A 17,500-nucleotide genomic window follows, 5' to 3' on the forward strand; every position below is an offset into this window, starting at 1 on the left:
TATGTGTGTGTGCGTAGGGCTTTTTTCAATGGAAAGGGTTAACTGAGGCTGCCATATTGTTGAACGAGTAAATTTAGACGAACCATACATTTGTTCATGCGAATAATAAACTTGGTAACGTATTAATCTGCAAGCTACAAGAAATCCCATAATCATTATTTCAACAAGTGAATTTGGCTCAGGAGTGTTTGTTGCTCATTGGAACGAGTCGCCGCGTCATAATATACGTCATAGAAGGTGTGGTAGTGACGTCAATGGTTGGGAAGTGGATTCACAACGCCCTCTGTCTTTCTGAATATTTTTTCCTCGGAAATCCAGTCTGGTTTCGTCATATGCATAATTACGCCAACTCACCCATCCATTCATACACACACACATACATACTCACACACGACTCGTGGCGCAGTGGTAGAGTTCCTAGCTACCACTACGGCGGTACGGGTTCGAATCCCGCACCAGGACTGAAATATTTTTCAGTGTCGCTGCGCTGCGGGTCGTTACTCGAACTCTCGTGGGCGGGGAGTTGGGTATGTGTGTGTGTGCGTGCAAAGTCACGGCATTACCCATGCATCGATCATATATGACCTCTGAGCTCTCTTCCGGGAGGGAAATAACTGTCGATCACAAGTCAAACACGTGATCCAAGACAATGGCGAATAACACACGCACACAAACGCTGCTCGATAGTGTGGTGGTACCGCGGTCGACTGCGAATTCAACGATCCGAGTTTGATCCCCGGCCAGAAATGAAACTTTCAGCATCACTGCGAGGGAGCTGTCGATCACGGGTCAGACATGTGATCCAAGACCGTGGTAGAAATACACCCTCTACACGTATGCCCAACACGTGACATCTGTAATTATATGAAATAAGAATAAGCATTACAACAGTTTGGGTATTTTGAATTTGATTCAAGATATTCCAACAGTCAAGGAATTTTGATTTTGAATCAAGACACTCCAACGGTCTGGGAATTTTGAATTTGAATCGAAGGTATTTCAACGGTTAGCAGCGTCCGGAGTGTGGGCTCCATGTTACATGACAATACCGTTATCAGGGAAATCAGCAGATCCTTGTCTAAACAATGAATGTTACTTTAAGAATAAATAATGTATATTTTTAGGATAAAAATGTTTGGAAATAAATATTACTTTGTGAATTAATAATCTATCTTTTTTCTTTGTCTTCTTTTCTAGAGACGGCGAAGATCCTGGTAACATCAAGGGACAAGAGGAAATACCCAATGATCCCATCATGATTTATTTGGATATCCCGGGCGCAATGTCAGAGGATGGGCAAGACGAACAGGAGGAAAGAGAACAGTAAGTCTCTCTTCGGTTCTGTTGTCCCTGCCTGTTACAGGCTTTCATTAAAATAAAGGAGACTGAAAGAGACCATAAGGCCTACACTAGGCGCTTCCATGTCCATTACCACCTATCATCCCCATCCATAGAATTATCTAACCTTTTTAAACAACTGATAGTTTCAGCGCTCACTAAATGGTTACTAAGTCTATTTCGTTTGATAAACACTCAATTGTTAAACCAATTCTTGCCTGTTTCCTTGTTAAAGACAATTTTGTTCCATTTAAATTCATTACTACAAGTCCTATCCTGCTGTCTTAATATGGTGACCTTGTCTGTATTATCCAGGACAAGAACATTGCGATTCAATTCATTTACGTTATGGACGGCATTTTCTCATTTGATGTCACAAAGAGATTCAGCAACGTTACGAACAAATTGACATTTCTTTTTTAATATCTTCCTATTTTGCAAGCGTTACTCCTTAGCAATATTATGTGTGTTCACTAAGCACATATTAAATGGGGTAATTTGCTATGTTTGCCGAGTGTTCTGGATTTCTTCAAAGTCTGTTTCTTCTTCTTTTGTTTTGATGTGTGTACGCCGCGCGGGGTAATTGATTTTGTAACGACATTCAACTTCCCATTTTTCTTTCAATCTAAGCCAAACCCCATAGATTCCGGGCACAGTTGGCTTTAATAGAATCGCTTTTTGCATCCTTCATTTTCTTGTTTACTGGAATACACGTAATTCATCAATACTCACAATCTTTAATTTTTAAAGAAATATTCTGGAACCGTTTGTTTCCACTTCCTGTGAAAGGCTCTTTCCCCCTTACAAGGTGGGTAGCAAAAGAAAATAAATAAATAAATAAATAGATAAAAAAAATTACTTAATTTTTCAAATTGTCTTTTTCTTGACATCACATCTCGACAGTATCAGCGCCACTTGCTACTCAAATATCACATTTGTCAATTTCTTTTTCGAAAACTCTCCTAGTTTTATTTATCGTACAGATGGGAAAACAAGGTCCTCTACTATGTTTTCATATACTGGTACTAAAAGTGGTTAAAGCCTTATGTAGCTGGACAAATTTAGTTTTAAGAAGAAAATTGGCAAGAACTGATTTACCAATAGTGGTTAACGAATGGAATAGACTTAGTAACTATTTAGTGAGGTGCTGAAACTATCGGTTGTTTTAAGAAAAGGTTAGATAACTTTGTGGATGGTGGACGATAGGTGGTAATGGACATGGAACTGTCTATCGTAAGCCTTATGGTCTCTTGCAGTCTCCCTCATTCTTTTGTTCTTACAATTGAAAAAGCGTCCGTCAGAGCTTGTCTTACAGAAGTAAACAACAGACGCGTGACCAATTACAGTACGACAGTTTTTCTACGTATATGTGATCAAATGCGAAGATTGCGTCACAACATTTATTGAAAAACTTGTTCCTTCAGCTGCACATAATGATTCTTTTCAAATTTTCTTTGGTAATGAGCAAGTTCTATTATTATCTCTCAGCCTTACACACCCATTCGGTTTCAGAAAATATTGGGCAGCAAATTATATGCGCTGTTCATCTATACAAACATTGTCACTGTTCTGCCAATAGTCGGTTGAGGGTGCTGTTGTAGGTAAATAAGATCGTTTGAGGAAAGCCAGAATATACACTGAGGAATTGCACTGATTAAGAAATATTTAACTTTCTAATGAGGAAAGGCTAGAACAATTTAGATTTACTTACCGACAGCCGTAAGATTGATGAGTACTTTCACATAGTTATTTGATTACTATTTAAAGAAGCAAACGGCCTCTCCGACATTTGGGGTGAGTCACTATATTGTATTCTCCGAAGAAGAAAAAAATCACTCGCAAACCACAATGTTTCACTCACTGTGCGGTTACACCCGTCTCTTTGACATATGATTCATTCACTACTCTAATTCTTGTTCGAAACGGTCTTGTCTTAACGGTTTTGTTCGAAACCGCCTTGATTAGCCATTGAAACACTGGAAGTTAAAAATTAGTCACAAAGTATTTAAGTAGTTTACAGTTAACATGAACAGAGAAGTAAGATTTTTGTACTTTTAAAGACTAAAAACAAATAAGGCCTACGTGGGATATTTTTTGTGGCTAGTTTTACAATACTTGATAATTTTGTCTATTTTTCAAAATAGTTCTTTGACAGTACAAATAATGGATCCTATAGCTTTCAGCTTCAAGTGTGGCAATAGTATTTTTCATATTGAGATCTGATCAATTTTCGTCTTGAAATTTGATAATTATTCATTTTGATACTTGACCAATGTCGAGTAAGTTTTTACTTCAAGATAGATTGCAACGTAAGAGGATTTATTTAGTTTTCCTCGCCTAGTTTTCTCATTAAATGAAATTAAAAAAGAATATAATTTCTAATCAAAAGATTCTTAAACTGTCATGCTAGATATTTTGTCTCGTGATGTGTCTGAACGACCTTGCGTTCTTTGTCACCATGGTAATGCATGAAATGCTATTTCGCAATACCAGAAAAAGGTGCATATATATATATATATATATATATATATATATATATATATATATATATATATATATATATATATATATATATATATATATATATATATATATATATGAAATGTCTTAAGCCAAAACTTGTCTTGTTTACAGAGATCTGGCGAGGGAAATAGAAATCAACGAGACCATCGATCAAGTCAGCGCCATGAGTACGGAACATAAGTTTTAAGAAAAAAAAACAACTAAATCTCTTATGCTTAATAGAAAGATGATATCTCTTCTGCTTACCATCCTTTATGATAAAGATGGTGCTGTCTTTCATCATGGCGGATTTATTGAGTGGATTGGTGTGTGAGGGGACACCAGATGTTTCAATACGGTGGCTGTGTGAACCTGTGAGGAATGCAAGCTGAATACATGCTGTAACTGTATTGAATACATTTCACGTAAAGAGCGTATAAGGATCACTCACGGGTAACACATGAGAGATCCATCTACGTATGTACGTCATACGCGTCCGTACGGTGACCATATCGAGACACCTGGAAAGAATGATAAAGGATGTGTGTATGTGCGTGGTGTGTGTATGTGCGTGGTGTGTGTATGTGTATGGTGTAAATGTGTGTGGTGGGGGCTATGATGCCCCTTGTTTTCTACCAAAAAAGAAAGAAAGAACGATGAAGAAGAAAACATTTAGATCACTCTATGGTTCTTTCGCTATTTTCTGTACCTTAACTGCATCTCGCTTCTTGTCGACTCCTGCCCTGGATCTTGATACGCTAGCTTCTTCTTAGCACCAGTTATAGATTAAGTCTATTATACCTTCTAAATCCCACCAAACTGTCATTCTTGTCTGTGTCACCGTCTCGGTACCGAAGGAGTGAGGATAGACTACTCAAAACTGTGTATGAGTTAAGAGTGGAGGGAAGGAGAAGAGAAGGAAGACCGAGATGAGACTGGAGGAGGATTCGGGGGCGGGGGAAGGTGTGTTGAAAAAGAGTATAAGTAATATTGGAAGAAAGAAAACGTGGTACATGATAGGGGTAAGTGGAAGAGGAGATATTAACCACTGAAGGCGCTGAATGGGTCAACTAGTCTAGGAAAAATTATGCGGTTGTATGTGAACGCCTCCATTGACTTTCAATGTAACTAAACCGCCGCGGTTCAAATCGATAATGTGAACAGGGCATAGCGGTGCGGTCTCAGAGAAGAGTCCTTACAAAGTATAACCTACCCAGCGATGACGATATTCGTTTGTTTAGTGACTATTGTCGTGGTTTTACTCATTCATCTTCCAAAGTACAACGCCCAGAGGCTTGCGCATCCTGTCACCATTGAGCTGGTTAGAACGCCACGTGTATCAAGACAACCGGATGGGTCGGGCACCTGACGCCTTCGCAGATAACTCCCGTTTTCTTTTTATAACGGTTTCTTTCTTTTTTCTTGAATAGCATACAGTCTCTCGTTCATTTGTCCCTCGATGGCGCAGTTGGTAGAGCTCCCGTCCGCCACTACGGCGGTCCGGGTTCGAATCCCGCCCAGGGCTGAAATAATTTCAATGTCGCTGCGCTGCGAGTCGTTACTCTAATACTCGTGAGCGGGGAGTTGGGAGTGTGTGTGCGTGTAAGGTCACAGCATTACTCATAGATCGGTCATATATGAACTCTGAGCTCTCTTCGGGGAGGGAAATAGCTGTCGATCATGGGTCCAACACGTGATCAAAGACCATGGTGGATTTTATTCTGAATACATCCCCTTGATTTATTTCTTTGAGGGAATTCATAGCCTTGGTTGTCGCGAACATATTCAATACTTTACATATTTTGTTCTGGCGATTTAATGCAATAAAGCCCCTCGCACACCGACGCAACCAGTTGCATGAAACCGATCGCACGTATATTACTTTATCTTATTGCTATTATTATCATAGTTATTATTATTATTATAATTATTATTATTATCATAATCATCATCATCATTTATTATTATTATTATTATTACTATCATCATCATCATTATTATTATTACTTTACTTTCCAGTATATGGGTCTTCTTAGAGTCACATTCGGCGCGAAATTGTCAAGGATTTATGTGATGCAACTGGTTGCAGCATCGTAAGCGACTGGTTTCATGCAACTGGTTGCGCCGGTGTGCGAGCTACCTTTGAGATAGACACAGCTTGAAGAACCTCTGGTTTGGTCGAGACCCTGCCAGCTGTCTTAAGATGTTATCACACTGGGCTATTTTTCCTCCGACATCCTACCTCCAACTTCCATTCGAATAACTAAAATATGACTTCACTTACAAAAATCTAGACTTCTCTATGAGCATTTAAACTTTATGTCTTATATTCTTATAGGTCTACAACCTCTTAGTTCATCATTTAGCTTTGCTACACATGACGGAAAGGTAGTTTGATATCTGGAGATTTGAAAATTCAAATATTGTAACTGAAGTCGTTTTCACTCAAACGAACTCTCAACTGTCAGCGCTGGTGGAGCTCGTAGAAGCCCAGTGTGATAACCAGATAAAATAGAATATTTAAAGAATTTTAGGTGTGCATTGGCATATACGGGTTAACGCTCTCTGTAGTATTCTTAAAAAAAAAAAACTTTCCTTATATATATCTTTTATAAATCTTTGGAAGGGAAAGATTTATATAAGGAAAGGATTTTTTAAGTATACCATCGTAAGAATCTTAGAAAATTATTTCCTTGTGTAAATCTTTCCCTTCAAAGGATTTATATAAGGAAAGATTTTTTTAAGAATACTACCGTCTGTGTCATTCCACATTCATGCTCTTGTGACCAGCGTGCAAAATAGAAATTTATTTTTTGTAAACGTTTTTTTTTCGGCGTCACTCGGAAGATACATTTTTTTTTTTTTTTTTACCAGTTACTTCAGCAAGAGATCCTGACCTAAAATTAACGACATTAATCTCTGCTAACCAAAGTAAAACTGCGTCATCACAGCGAGGAAGTTAACTGTTATCTGCCCCGGCACACTTACCTTTTACAATCTTTGATTCATTGTTGCAAGAAATAGTAAAGTCATGTGGTGTCATGTAACTATGCTTCTTACACTCTTCTGACGCCCACTTACTGAGTAATGTTGTTTTCTCTCTCCGTGTCTGTAGATGAACAGCTTTTCATGATGTCTGTGCTGGCGCATAGATTATCTGAACTATTTGAGAAGGAAATGGTCCAGGGAGAGAGCGACGTAGACGTCCCCGGAGAAGAACAAAACCAAGGTGATCTGAAGAAAACGGAAGACTTGGTGAAAGAAGATAAACAGCCGACGGCCAAGATGGCGGGAAACGCCAACGGCTGGGGCTTATCAAAGAAAGAGGTAGGTCTTAGTCAAGCGATAGAACCTCGGGGTTATAAGGAAATACCCTCAAACCACAGAATTTTCAGTCCCGACAATGTTGGCTCCCCAGCACCTAGAGAAAATATTTACGAAAATAATGAAGACATGTCGAATGCCATGATTGTTTTTGTAAACCCAGAGGAGCATCAAATGTACATGTTAGACTTTGATTATGAAGAAACCTCACCCCGCCAGAAGAACAAGGCGCCCACTGGAGACAAAGACTTCTTCTTCGACAAGACGGACGGTAAGCGCGAAGACAACTTCGACCAATCTATAAAGAATGCATGCAACACGCAGCAGGACGACAACGAAACACCGAAGAAAGACACCGACTTCGAAGGGAACAAGAAAGAATTGGGAGAATCCAGTTTCTTATCGGATTTCCTCGCCTTCCTGAGGAAACTTCCGTTGGGGAAAGACGGAGGGGTGAGTCTCACGTGTGTGCTATTTCAAAGAACTCACTTGGGCAGCAGTGACATCACGCCTGACTTCCGGAAGCACACTGACATCAGAGCTTCCTGCCCGTTTCCCCCCCCCCCCGCACGGCACTTGAGAAAGGAATTTGGGCGCACGCTTCTTCATAAAAGGTGGTGGTTGTGTGACCAGAGCGTCAGTTCACATTTGCATCTGGTGCTTGCTTCTTTTACGAGCGACTTCGTGGTCATCCCCTACAGACGGTGAGCCAGATTCTCCGGTTCGCCTCTGACGAATTTTACACATTTATGTCCAAATTAACAAATATCTTTTTTAATCGTCCAGGAAGTGGAATTAACATGAAACGAGTTTTTGTTTCATCGAGACCCAGTCTAGTGCTAAGTTCGTCCTTCAACAAGATCTTGTCATATTAGTCTGGATGGAAATCAGTAAAGTAGGCTGGGCCAGCAAACACACCGACGCGACGCAACCAGTTGAATGAAACCAGTCGCTCACACACAAACACCTCCCACATACACACACACACACACACACACACACACACACACACACACACACGATAGCGAAGTGGTAGAGTTCCCGGCCGCCACTACGGCAGTCCGGGTTCGAATCTCGTCCAGGGCTGAATTAATTTCAGTATCGCAGCGCTGCGAGTCGTTATTCCAAATCTGGTGGGCGGCGGGGAGTTGGGTGTGTGTGTGCGTGTAAGGTCACAGCATTACCCATAGATCGGTCATATATGAGCTCTGAGCTCTCTTCTGGGAGGTAAATAGCTGTCGATCACGAGTCCGACACGTGATCCAAGACCATGGTGAATCACACACATACTGTTAAGCTCCGCGATGAGTTTCATGCAACTGGTTGCATCGGTGTGCGATCTGCCTAACTGTGCTGAAAGGATCAGTATGTGTTTATGTAACAGGATAGAAATGGACTGTAACTTGAGAAATTGCTTACTTGTATATCAACATAAAGCAATTCAACAAGACTTTTTTGTAATTGTACAACAGTGGATTGTGTCCATAGAACTGATCAAAATTAAATATGTCTTTCTCTTGATTGAAGTAACGTTGTATGAAGCGACGCTGCCATTCGAATGTAATGACACCAACATAGAAAACGGACGATTCTGAAAAAGAGAGCTGATACATATCTCGCGCGCGCGCGTGTGTGTGTGGGTAGTGTTATTATATATCTCGCACACTTGTGGTTGTTTGCTCTCACACGCACATACACACACGCACGCACACATACACACACAAACACACATACACAAGTGGTCACTAAACGTTCAATTAATTTTTTTTTTTTTTTTTTTTTTTTAGGAGAGGATCGAGAAGGTTATATAGACATACATACATATACCAAAAGCTTTTTCCCCTTTTCAAGGGAGGCAGCCAAATATCTGTTTTGTGAACTTCTGTTGACTTCCTCACTCTCAGACTTAGTGATAAACAAAGAAACAAGCATTTGATATAAAGACTAAGAGATTGTAGGAGAGTGATAATGCACAAATAGCTACAATCATATACATTGTAACTCGTTTGTATTGTTCAGACATGTCGAATTATTATTTATTAGTAGGATTGTAATTCAACTTCAATAATTCAACTGTTAAAGGCACATGTATAATGTTTAGTAATAGTTTCCGTTTGATATGTTAGTAACAATGATCTTGATATTCATCAAAGAATTAAATCCAACTGAATACAAGCATGACCTTGTCAACAAATTTCTTTTATAATCACCAGAACATGGCTGACTCTGAAAATACACATGTCAACGATCTTCCCAGTGTGATACCAAAAGCAAAGGAGACTGGAAGTTCCAAAGCCGAAAACAAGGTGAGTAATTGGCGAACCATCACTTTCAGTTCCCTTCTCTCCGCAGTTACTGGTTTAATCCGGTTAACTGTTCCTTTAAATTATTTTGTATTCTTTCTTTACTTTCGCTTTCTTTTCATCATCGTCTTAATGTAAGTTAGTCACTCACCTGTAGGCCCCACGCCTCAGTTCATCCTACTCAGTCAAGTTCCACTTAGTATATGCTTCTTGTAGGATATTTAAAAATTTGAAATGTTTTCTTGATTCCTTCAATCTTCTACAACTTTTTAGTATTAGGTACACCAGAGGACTCCCGCCTGGGATCCCCAATCCACTCACCAAGCCAACTCTGCCCCCGACGTCACTACTTAATTCATTCTATAATTTTGACCGTTACAAATAAGTGCCTCCCCTTAAGGCATGATTTCTCACCCAATGCACCAATAAAAAATTTCTCCTCCCCCACCCTTCTCCAATCAGAAATACTTACACTGTCTCAAGTAATACTGCTTACACAAGCAATCTTGGTCTCGAAGCTTAGTGTTCACATTTCGTCACATCAGCGCCAATATCGATATCCTAGCTGTGTTTACAAACTTTAGACGGTGAGCGAGATTATGCAACTCTGCAACTCCTTCGTGGCTATTGTTTTCAAAACATCTAACTCGTAAAAATTAAATTCTCGCCACCTACCCCTCTATCCACCTACTTGTCTACCTTCATCTACCAGCCTCTTACAGTAATCTTCTTGTGGTCTGTTGATTGTTTTGACACCGTTGGAAAGGCAGAAACATAAACATCTCCAACGGCAAGGTTGGACTCGCCTAAACTAGTCTAACCATTCGTCCAAAGATAGGGTTGGATGGACGAATGCTTGTCCATCCATAAGGTTAGCCTCCAAACATTTCTTTGACTAATGTAATCGTAGCTTAAGGAACAAGTGGTAGAAGGAGTCTTTGGAATAGTAGTTCTCAACTTTCATTCATTCACACCTTTAGTCCCCTTGATTATGTGGTTCTGTTCTTCAGCCTTCAAGAGATCACCTTTGTGCCGAACTGAACACTGATGTTGCTTGCTCATTTTTTATCTGAGAAATATTGATTGCGTGTGTGTGGTAGGGAGAGGGCTGTAGGGATCAGTGATGAATCCCTGATAGTTTTTAAAAGATGAAAGGATGAACTGTCGTGTCATAATGTAGGTCTGTCACATACTATTTCTTATATAACGTTACATCTTTATGTAAATGATATGCCCTACTGTTATAAGTTGTAAAAGTGTGTTTAGTTGCGTGTCAAAATATACGAACTAATGCTTATAGCTATTACTAATATCTACATATACCAAAAAATGTTTCCACCTTTATAAGGAAGTAGTGGAGTCAAAGTATGTCTCCCACACCCATCCCCTGTGCATTCACACATTCGTTGTTTAACACATAACTTCTCTACTACAGGTTTAGGGCGAAAATGCAGAGCCATCAATAGCGCTGCATAAGAACCATCGCTAACCCAACAACCTGCAAACTAACCAGCCACTCTTGCATGTCTCTCCTGTGCTCGCTTTGGTCTTCCACTGAAAAATACTGCGCTAGCTAAGCGCGACACTAGTTTTTGAAAAAGAACTTTAGATTTATCGTTTTTAACGGACAACGCTGATAGTAGCTGCTTCCATGCTATTTTCTTATGCTATTTTTTATGCTTCTATTTTTTGATACGCCTCTAATAAGCAATAAAAGACCCAAACCTTAGGGTACTGGTTGGAAGCTCCCAGACCCTCTTATGCCTTTACTTTCTTTTTTAGTAATGTCCCCTTTTGGGGCTACAGGTAGTAGGACTCCTAATCCCGTCTCCCGTCCCTTTTTTGTCGCCTTTTACGACTCAAGTGGAAATAATTGGTGGCAGCGTTCTTTTGCCCCCACCACAGGGTAGGTAGGCGAAAAAAAGGAAATGAATATTCAGAGAAATGGGACAGGACAGTAACAAGGGGTTGGGGGACAGCATAACGGAGGGACAGTCGTAGTATAAAAGTGTCATCGTTTATCTGTGTACAGAGTTTTCCTCTATCATAGACAAAATGATGTGTGGCCCTGGTCCGTAGGGGCGCCCCATATAGACCCTAAAGTATCAACTGCATGCTACTTTGCCACAATAACATGCAGCCAATACCACAGACGGGGATGTGCTGTGTCTTGCAACACTGCTTCTGACCCAGGGCAGTGGACAGGATGCAGGGATGACCCGTCATCCAGGAGGTGCCAAGATAAGAGGGAGGGAGGAGGGTGGAGGGGAGTGGAATATATGGGAAATGAAATGGGTGGGAGTGATTTCTATGCCTTTTTCTTTTTGGCTACCCCCTATGTAAGGGGGAAAAGCCTTTGGTATATGTATGTAATAAGCAATAACAATAATGATACATACATATACCAAAGGATTTTTCCCCCTACACGGGGGGTAGCCAAAAAGAAAAAGGCATAGAAACCACTCCCACCCATTCCATTTCCTATATATTCCACTCCCCTCCACCCTCCTCCCTCCCTCTTATCTTGGCACCTCCTGGATGACGGGCCATCCCTGCATCCTGTCCATTGCCCTGGGTCAGAAGCAGTGTCGCAAGACACAGCACATCCACAGCAAGGCCATTTCATGAATTCGACGGCCCCCCCTCTCCGTCCCCCCATGCAGAAAAGGAGAAGACGGGGATAAATGATAATGATAATATTAGTAATAATGATATTAATTATAAGTAATGATAACTGCCCAGTAAAGGTAGCGGCTTAATAGCATGCTACTAAAGGTGGCGGCACACTAGGCCAGTGGTTCTCAAACTGGGGTCCCCGGACCCCTGGGGGTCCCTGAGAAGGTCCTAGGGGGTCCGCGACACAATGAAAAAAAAAATCCAGAAAAAACTATATAATTATAAAAATATACAAAACTGATTCTGTCATTATAGTGTCGGTGATATCGATATTTTGTTGTGCAATCAGCCAGCACTTCTCTATTACATTTTTATATGTCATAATATTTCATTTGTTTCTTTCTAATTAATATTCATATTCATTCAAGCTTTATTCTATGCTTACAGAAAGTGTGAACTGAAGATGGAAATGTTTTTAAACCGAAAATCGACAAAATTTTGAAAATATTTTAAATGCTTATTTTTATACTTTCTTTGTGTAGGAATATGCAAATAGTAAATTTACTGCATTATAATCATGTAATGGGTATCTTGGTATGGTAATAATAACTTTTGATTGGCTGGGGGTCCTCGGATGGGACTTAAATATCTGGGGGGGTCCTTGGCATGGTAAAGTTTGAGAACCACTTCACTAGGCTAACATGCTACTTACTTTTGCTAGTTGGTTTGAGTAGAAACGACTTCGGTTACAATATTCTAGAATTCCGTAAGAACATCTCAACAATGTGTCTGACATTCGTATTCCAGTTTTAACTTCTCTTCGTTCGTTATTCAGCCTCTCACTATATGACGCAAAAGTAATTTGACATTTGGAAAAAAAAATGGATCGTAAACGAAGTCGTTTCCACCAAGAGTAGAAAAAGCAATTAACAAGCTAACAAAAAATGTCTACTGTGCGGTCACCTTTAATCGTCTTTCTTCCAAGGCTAGTGACGATATTCAACCCGAAAAACGGCAATACATTTCGAACGGCGACAACGATTCTTTAAAAGTGCTTCTTCAAAAGCACCAGTTAAATTCACCTCGTCCTTGAAGTATCATTATTTATCACCAACACTTCACATGAAATATAATTCCCATAATATTTATGTTTAGTTGTAAATAATGATTTACTACAATTCAGGTTCATCAAATTGTGATCGATTGCAAATGACGATGAATGCATAAGGCGTCCTTTAAGGCCTTAGTCAATTGCAGAAGATAGTTTGTATTTTTCTTTATATATTCGGGTTGTGAGGAAGCTCACTTTCACTTGTGTTAGTTATATCATCCCTTTGAATAGTTTTAGGTAATATATTTCAGCTTTAATTGGGCATTAAGAAAGCAACGCGTGATATTGAGTTGAATTTCCCTTTCCTTCCTTGCCTCTCCTTACATTTCCCTTTCCTTCCTTGCCTCTCTTTACAATTCCCTTTCCTTCCTTGCCTCTCTTTACAATTCCCTTTCCTTCCTTGCCTCTCCTTACAATTCCCTTTCCTTCCTTGCCTCTCCTTACAATTACCTTTCCTTCCTTGCCTCTCCTTACAATTACCTTTCCTTCCTTGCCTCTCCTTACAATTCCCTTTCCTTCCTTGCCTCTCCTTACAATTCCCTTTCCTTCCTTGCCTCTCCTTACAATTCCCTTTCCTTCCTTGCCTCTCCTTACAATTCCCTTTCCTTCCTTGCCTCTCCTTACAATTCCCTTTCCTTCCTTCCTTATCTCTCCTTATAATTCCTTTTCCTTTCCTCTTCAGTAAGAGTCATCTCACAATTTGGTTTAGCTATGCGTGGTGAAAATGAACAAATTTATCACTTTTTTTCTTTAAATCGAAATAGATAAATAAGAAATAAGATATCTATTAGATGCCAAAGGAAAACAAACAGCAAATATAATCAATCTTTTGAATGTGATTCTAGCAACTTTACTGTGTTCATATTATATTACTTTAGGAACGAGTTTGTGTGATTTAGATCGTAATTGAGTGCTCACAACAATCTATGAGTCACTGTGATGCGTTGGTTTCAGCCTCACTTCCCTTTTTGTAACCACCTCACGTCACATTTTCACTAAAAGATTAACGCTTTAGGGTGTATAATGTAACATAATAGTATCAACGAATCCTTAGAGGCAGTGATTTCTAAATGTTTTATAAAGACACTTTCCCCAGTCGTAACACCTCTATAACACCTTCCCCCACCTCGAACTCCCATCTTCCCCCCCCACCCCATCTACGTGCCACCTGTTTTCAAGGCGGCAACGTCCTTACTACCATCTGGAGGTGCAGCCCCAAAAGGCATTCGGTACCCGGACCGGGTCTGAAACCTCTGACAATTTTGATTTAATTTCTTCCATCTTTTCATATAAAGAGAACTGACAACCGGCGACTGCTCCTCTCCCTTCGTTTCTCCCTCCCGGAGGTCAAAACTGTTTTCTCATCATGGTGGAAAAAAAAAAAAAAATCTTATTACAAGCTTCCTCCTTCCCGGTTTGGAAACCATTGCCCTAGGATATTAGAATAATTATTTTTGAATCCAGATAGTGCTATTAAGTTACTGAAATGAAATGTTTAAACAAAGTTATCAGTGGGGCGTACATATCCATTAAGTTTTAGAGTCACTGTTTTAATTTCTTAATTTTTCACGATGTAAACATTCATTCCGAAATGTACTGGAAATAAACAAGAAAATATCTTTCTCGTGTTTGGTAACTCTTCACACGCCTATTCCCCTACACCCATCGGTAAGTATTCTACTAAATATTTCTTCTTGCACGCACAAAAGCGTGTGTCCATGCGTGTGTGTGTGAGATCAAACGCTTAAACAAATACGCACCGAGTTCGAAAGCGTCCTCCCTTTCTCACCGAAGTCTTCTTTTGTCCCTGCAGAACCCACGGAAGAAGCGCAGCTCCGGAGACCGCATCTACTTCCCGGGCGAAGATCGCCAACAGGAAGACGAGTTCGGCCAAGAAGAAGAAGATGAAGCCTCTTTCGCCGAAGAGTTCATCGAACCCGCGTCACGCCCCAGGCACGACTTCGACCCCGATGCTGCGATCTTCGAACTGGAAGCTGAGATCGTGGAGAATGGGGTGGGCGAGGGAGAAGGGCCGAGGCACCCTCCACCAGACCTTTCCAATGACTTGAACGTGAACTTCCCTCCGAGAGACAGCGAGTTCGCGTTAGAGATCAACCCTGACGCTGAAATCATCGATCCTGAGCTCGTCGCTGCAGAGGAAAGGCTCTTCAGGAGTGGCAGGAGAGATAAATGAAGAATTGGCGGAAGAGGAAGGGGAGAGGTCAAGGAGATTAGATATAGTGAATGAGTGAGTGAGTGTGTGTGTATGTCAGGTACCAGTCATTCATCGGTTGGTAACCATTTGGTTCAGGCCAAATGTGTTCTAATTTATGCCATATTTAAATAAACGAAACATAATTTAAATTCGGATCTTTTTATTTCCTGTCAGACTTGAATTCGGACGACAAAAAAAAAAAAAAAAAAAAAAAAAAAAAAAAAAAATCCATGATAACCTCTACTGATTCTGATTCAGGACGATTTCATTGAGTTAAGGGGAAGACCTCACACAGAAAGTTCCTATGATTGGCGAGGGTGGGAGTGACTGTGAGTGACCCACGCCGTGAGACGCTAAGTAGCTGTGCCTGAGGCCGTCACTTTACCCCTATGCACTTTGACCGCAAGGACAGCTAACAACTACTTCTGTGAATCGGAGTGGACTGCGGGATTCGAACCCACAATTAAACAAATACAAGTTCAGCACGCCTCTGATGACGTCACGAGTGGGGAAAGAAGTAAGGAGCTCTCCTTCAGCTGAATAAAGTCGTCATGGAGGAGAAGGGGGTCCTGAATGAATATACAAGATGGCGTCACTGACGAATAGGTTAATTGGGAACCTGACTGTTTTCCCCTTAGCTGAATAAAATCGCCCGGCGGCAGGCACAGTAAGTGACCAGCATGACGTCATGAATTGGTTCACTCCTTCACTGGAGTGACAACTCGGTTGAATAAAATCGTTTGTATTTAACCAGAATAAAATCATGAGGGACGTTCCTGTGTCGTGAATATTAGGCTAGTGTTAGGTTAGGTTAGCTTAGGTCAAGTTAGATTAATTTAGGTTAGGTTAAGCTTGATCAATTTAGGTTAGGTTAGCTTTAGGTTACTGAGGTGAGATGAGGATAGGTTAGGTTAGGGCAGGTTAGATTAATTTAGGTTAGGTCAAGTTAGATTAGGTTAGGTTAGTTAGCTTTAGCTTTAGGTTAGTGAAGTGAGATGAGGTTAGGTTAGGCCAAGTTAGATTGATTTAGGTTAGGTTAGGTGAAGTTAAACCAATCTAGGTTAGGTTATCTTTAGGTTAATGAGGTGAGATGAAGTTAGGTTAGGTTAGGCCAGGTTAGATCAGGTGAAGTTAGGCTGGGTTGTGTTAAATTATCTCTACCTTGAAGTCTCAGTGTCTACTTTAGTAACTTTATTCAGGCTAAATCCAGGTGATTTATTTCAGCATCAAGAAGGGGAAGCGAGCAACCATCTGATCTCTTCCATCCTGAGGAGAAAACTTCGACAACTGATATCCTTCTCAATTGAATAAAATCTTTGGTCGTTTACTAAAACAAACCTACAGTGGTCAGGATGAAACCCAGTGCATTCATGGCTGATTGAGTTTTGAATCATCCCAAATAAATGCAACTATATGGCTTCCATGATATTGGTTCATTTATTTGATTTATTTACTTATTTATTTATTTATTTATTTATTTATTTGGCTACCTCCCTTGTAAGGGGGAAAAAGTCTTTTGTATATGTATGTATTTATTTGTTTGGAAATGGAGTTACTGTTTTAACTGCAGAAGTAATGAAACAAACGATTATGTAAAAATATTTTTGTTTTCTCTAAGTCTCTGGCTTAAGGATGGGTTTTTGTATTCTCTCGTGAATTATGTATTTATATATCTACACATCTACCATAAGGGGTTGTGATATAAAGAAGCCAATTCCTTTGTTGGCTGCCATTTTTTTTTTTCAAAACAAATGTTAACGAAAATCTCTTCATAACTATATGAAAAACATTTCAGACAAAGGCTCGTATTTACTGATCTCGTGCATTAATAAAGGCTCACCTAGTCAACAAGACTGGCGTTATTTGAAAGAATGAATTCTGCAATCATTCAAAGAACTCGAGCACGAAAACAGAATTTCTTCCATAGGAGATTGGTGAACTCTTACTTCGTAAGTTCCCAGTCGCCTTCTCACGGGACGTAGGTGTGGTGTGACGTCACGGAACACTGGCGTGGTAGGCAGATCCCTTACATGCCAAGTGCTGCTCTGGGGAAAAGTTCTCAGTGTTACTGCCTATTATAGTTATTGGCTT

General features: G+C 40.1%; 1 protein-coding gene across 2 annotated transcripts in view; it reads left to right on the top strand.

Annotated features, from left to right (window-relative positions):
• Window positions 1-15,558, top strand: part of LOC143018234 (uncharacterized) — a 27,854-nt gene extending 12,296 nt beyond the window's left edge. Inside the window, exons 3-7 of one of the 2 annotated variants that reach the window (XM_076173483.1) lie at window positions 1,198-1,323; window positions 3,973-4,028; window positions 6,956-7,167; window positions 9,378-9,470; window positions 10,903-11,693. In XM_076173483.1, coding sequence (XP_076029598.1) covers window positions 1,198-1,323; window positions 3,973-4,028; window positions 6,956-7,167; window positions 9,378-9,470; window positions 10,903-10,908 — 493 coding nt within the window. In that variant the 3' untranslated portion in view covers window positions 10,909-11,693. Of the gene's footprint in view, window positions 1-1,197; window positions 1,324-3,972; window positions 4,029-6,955; window positions 7,168-9,377; window positions 9,471-10,902; window positions 11,694-15,007 lie in introns of those variants that run through there. The other variant, XM_076173481.1, reaches the window with a different exon arrangement.
• Window positions 15,559-17,500: the final 1,942 nt, after the last annotated feature.

The sequence above is a fragment of the Oratosquilla oratoria genome, chromosome 34, assembly GCF_046742065.1.
Source record: "Oratosquilla oratoria isolate Oo_2021 chromosome 34, ASM4674206v1, whole genome shotgun sequence".
Taxonomy (NCBI): Eukaryota; Metazoa; Arthropoda; class Malacostraca; order Stomatopoda; family Squillidae; genus Oratosquilla; species Oratosquilla oratoria.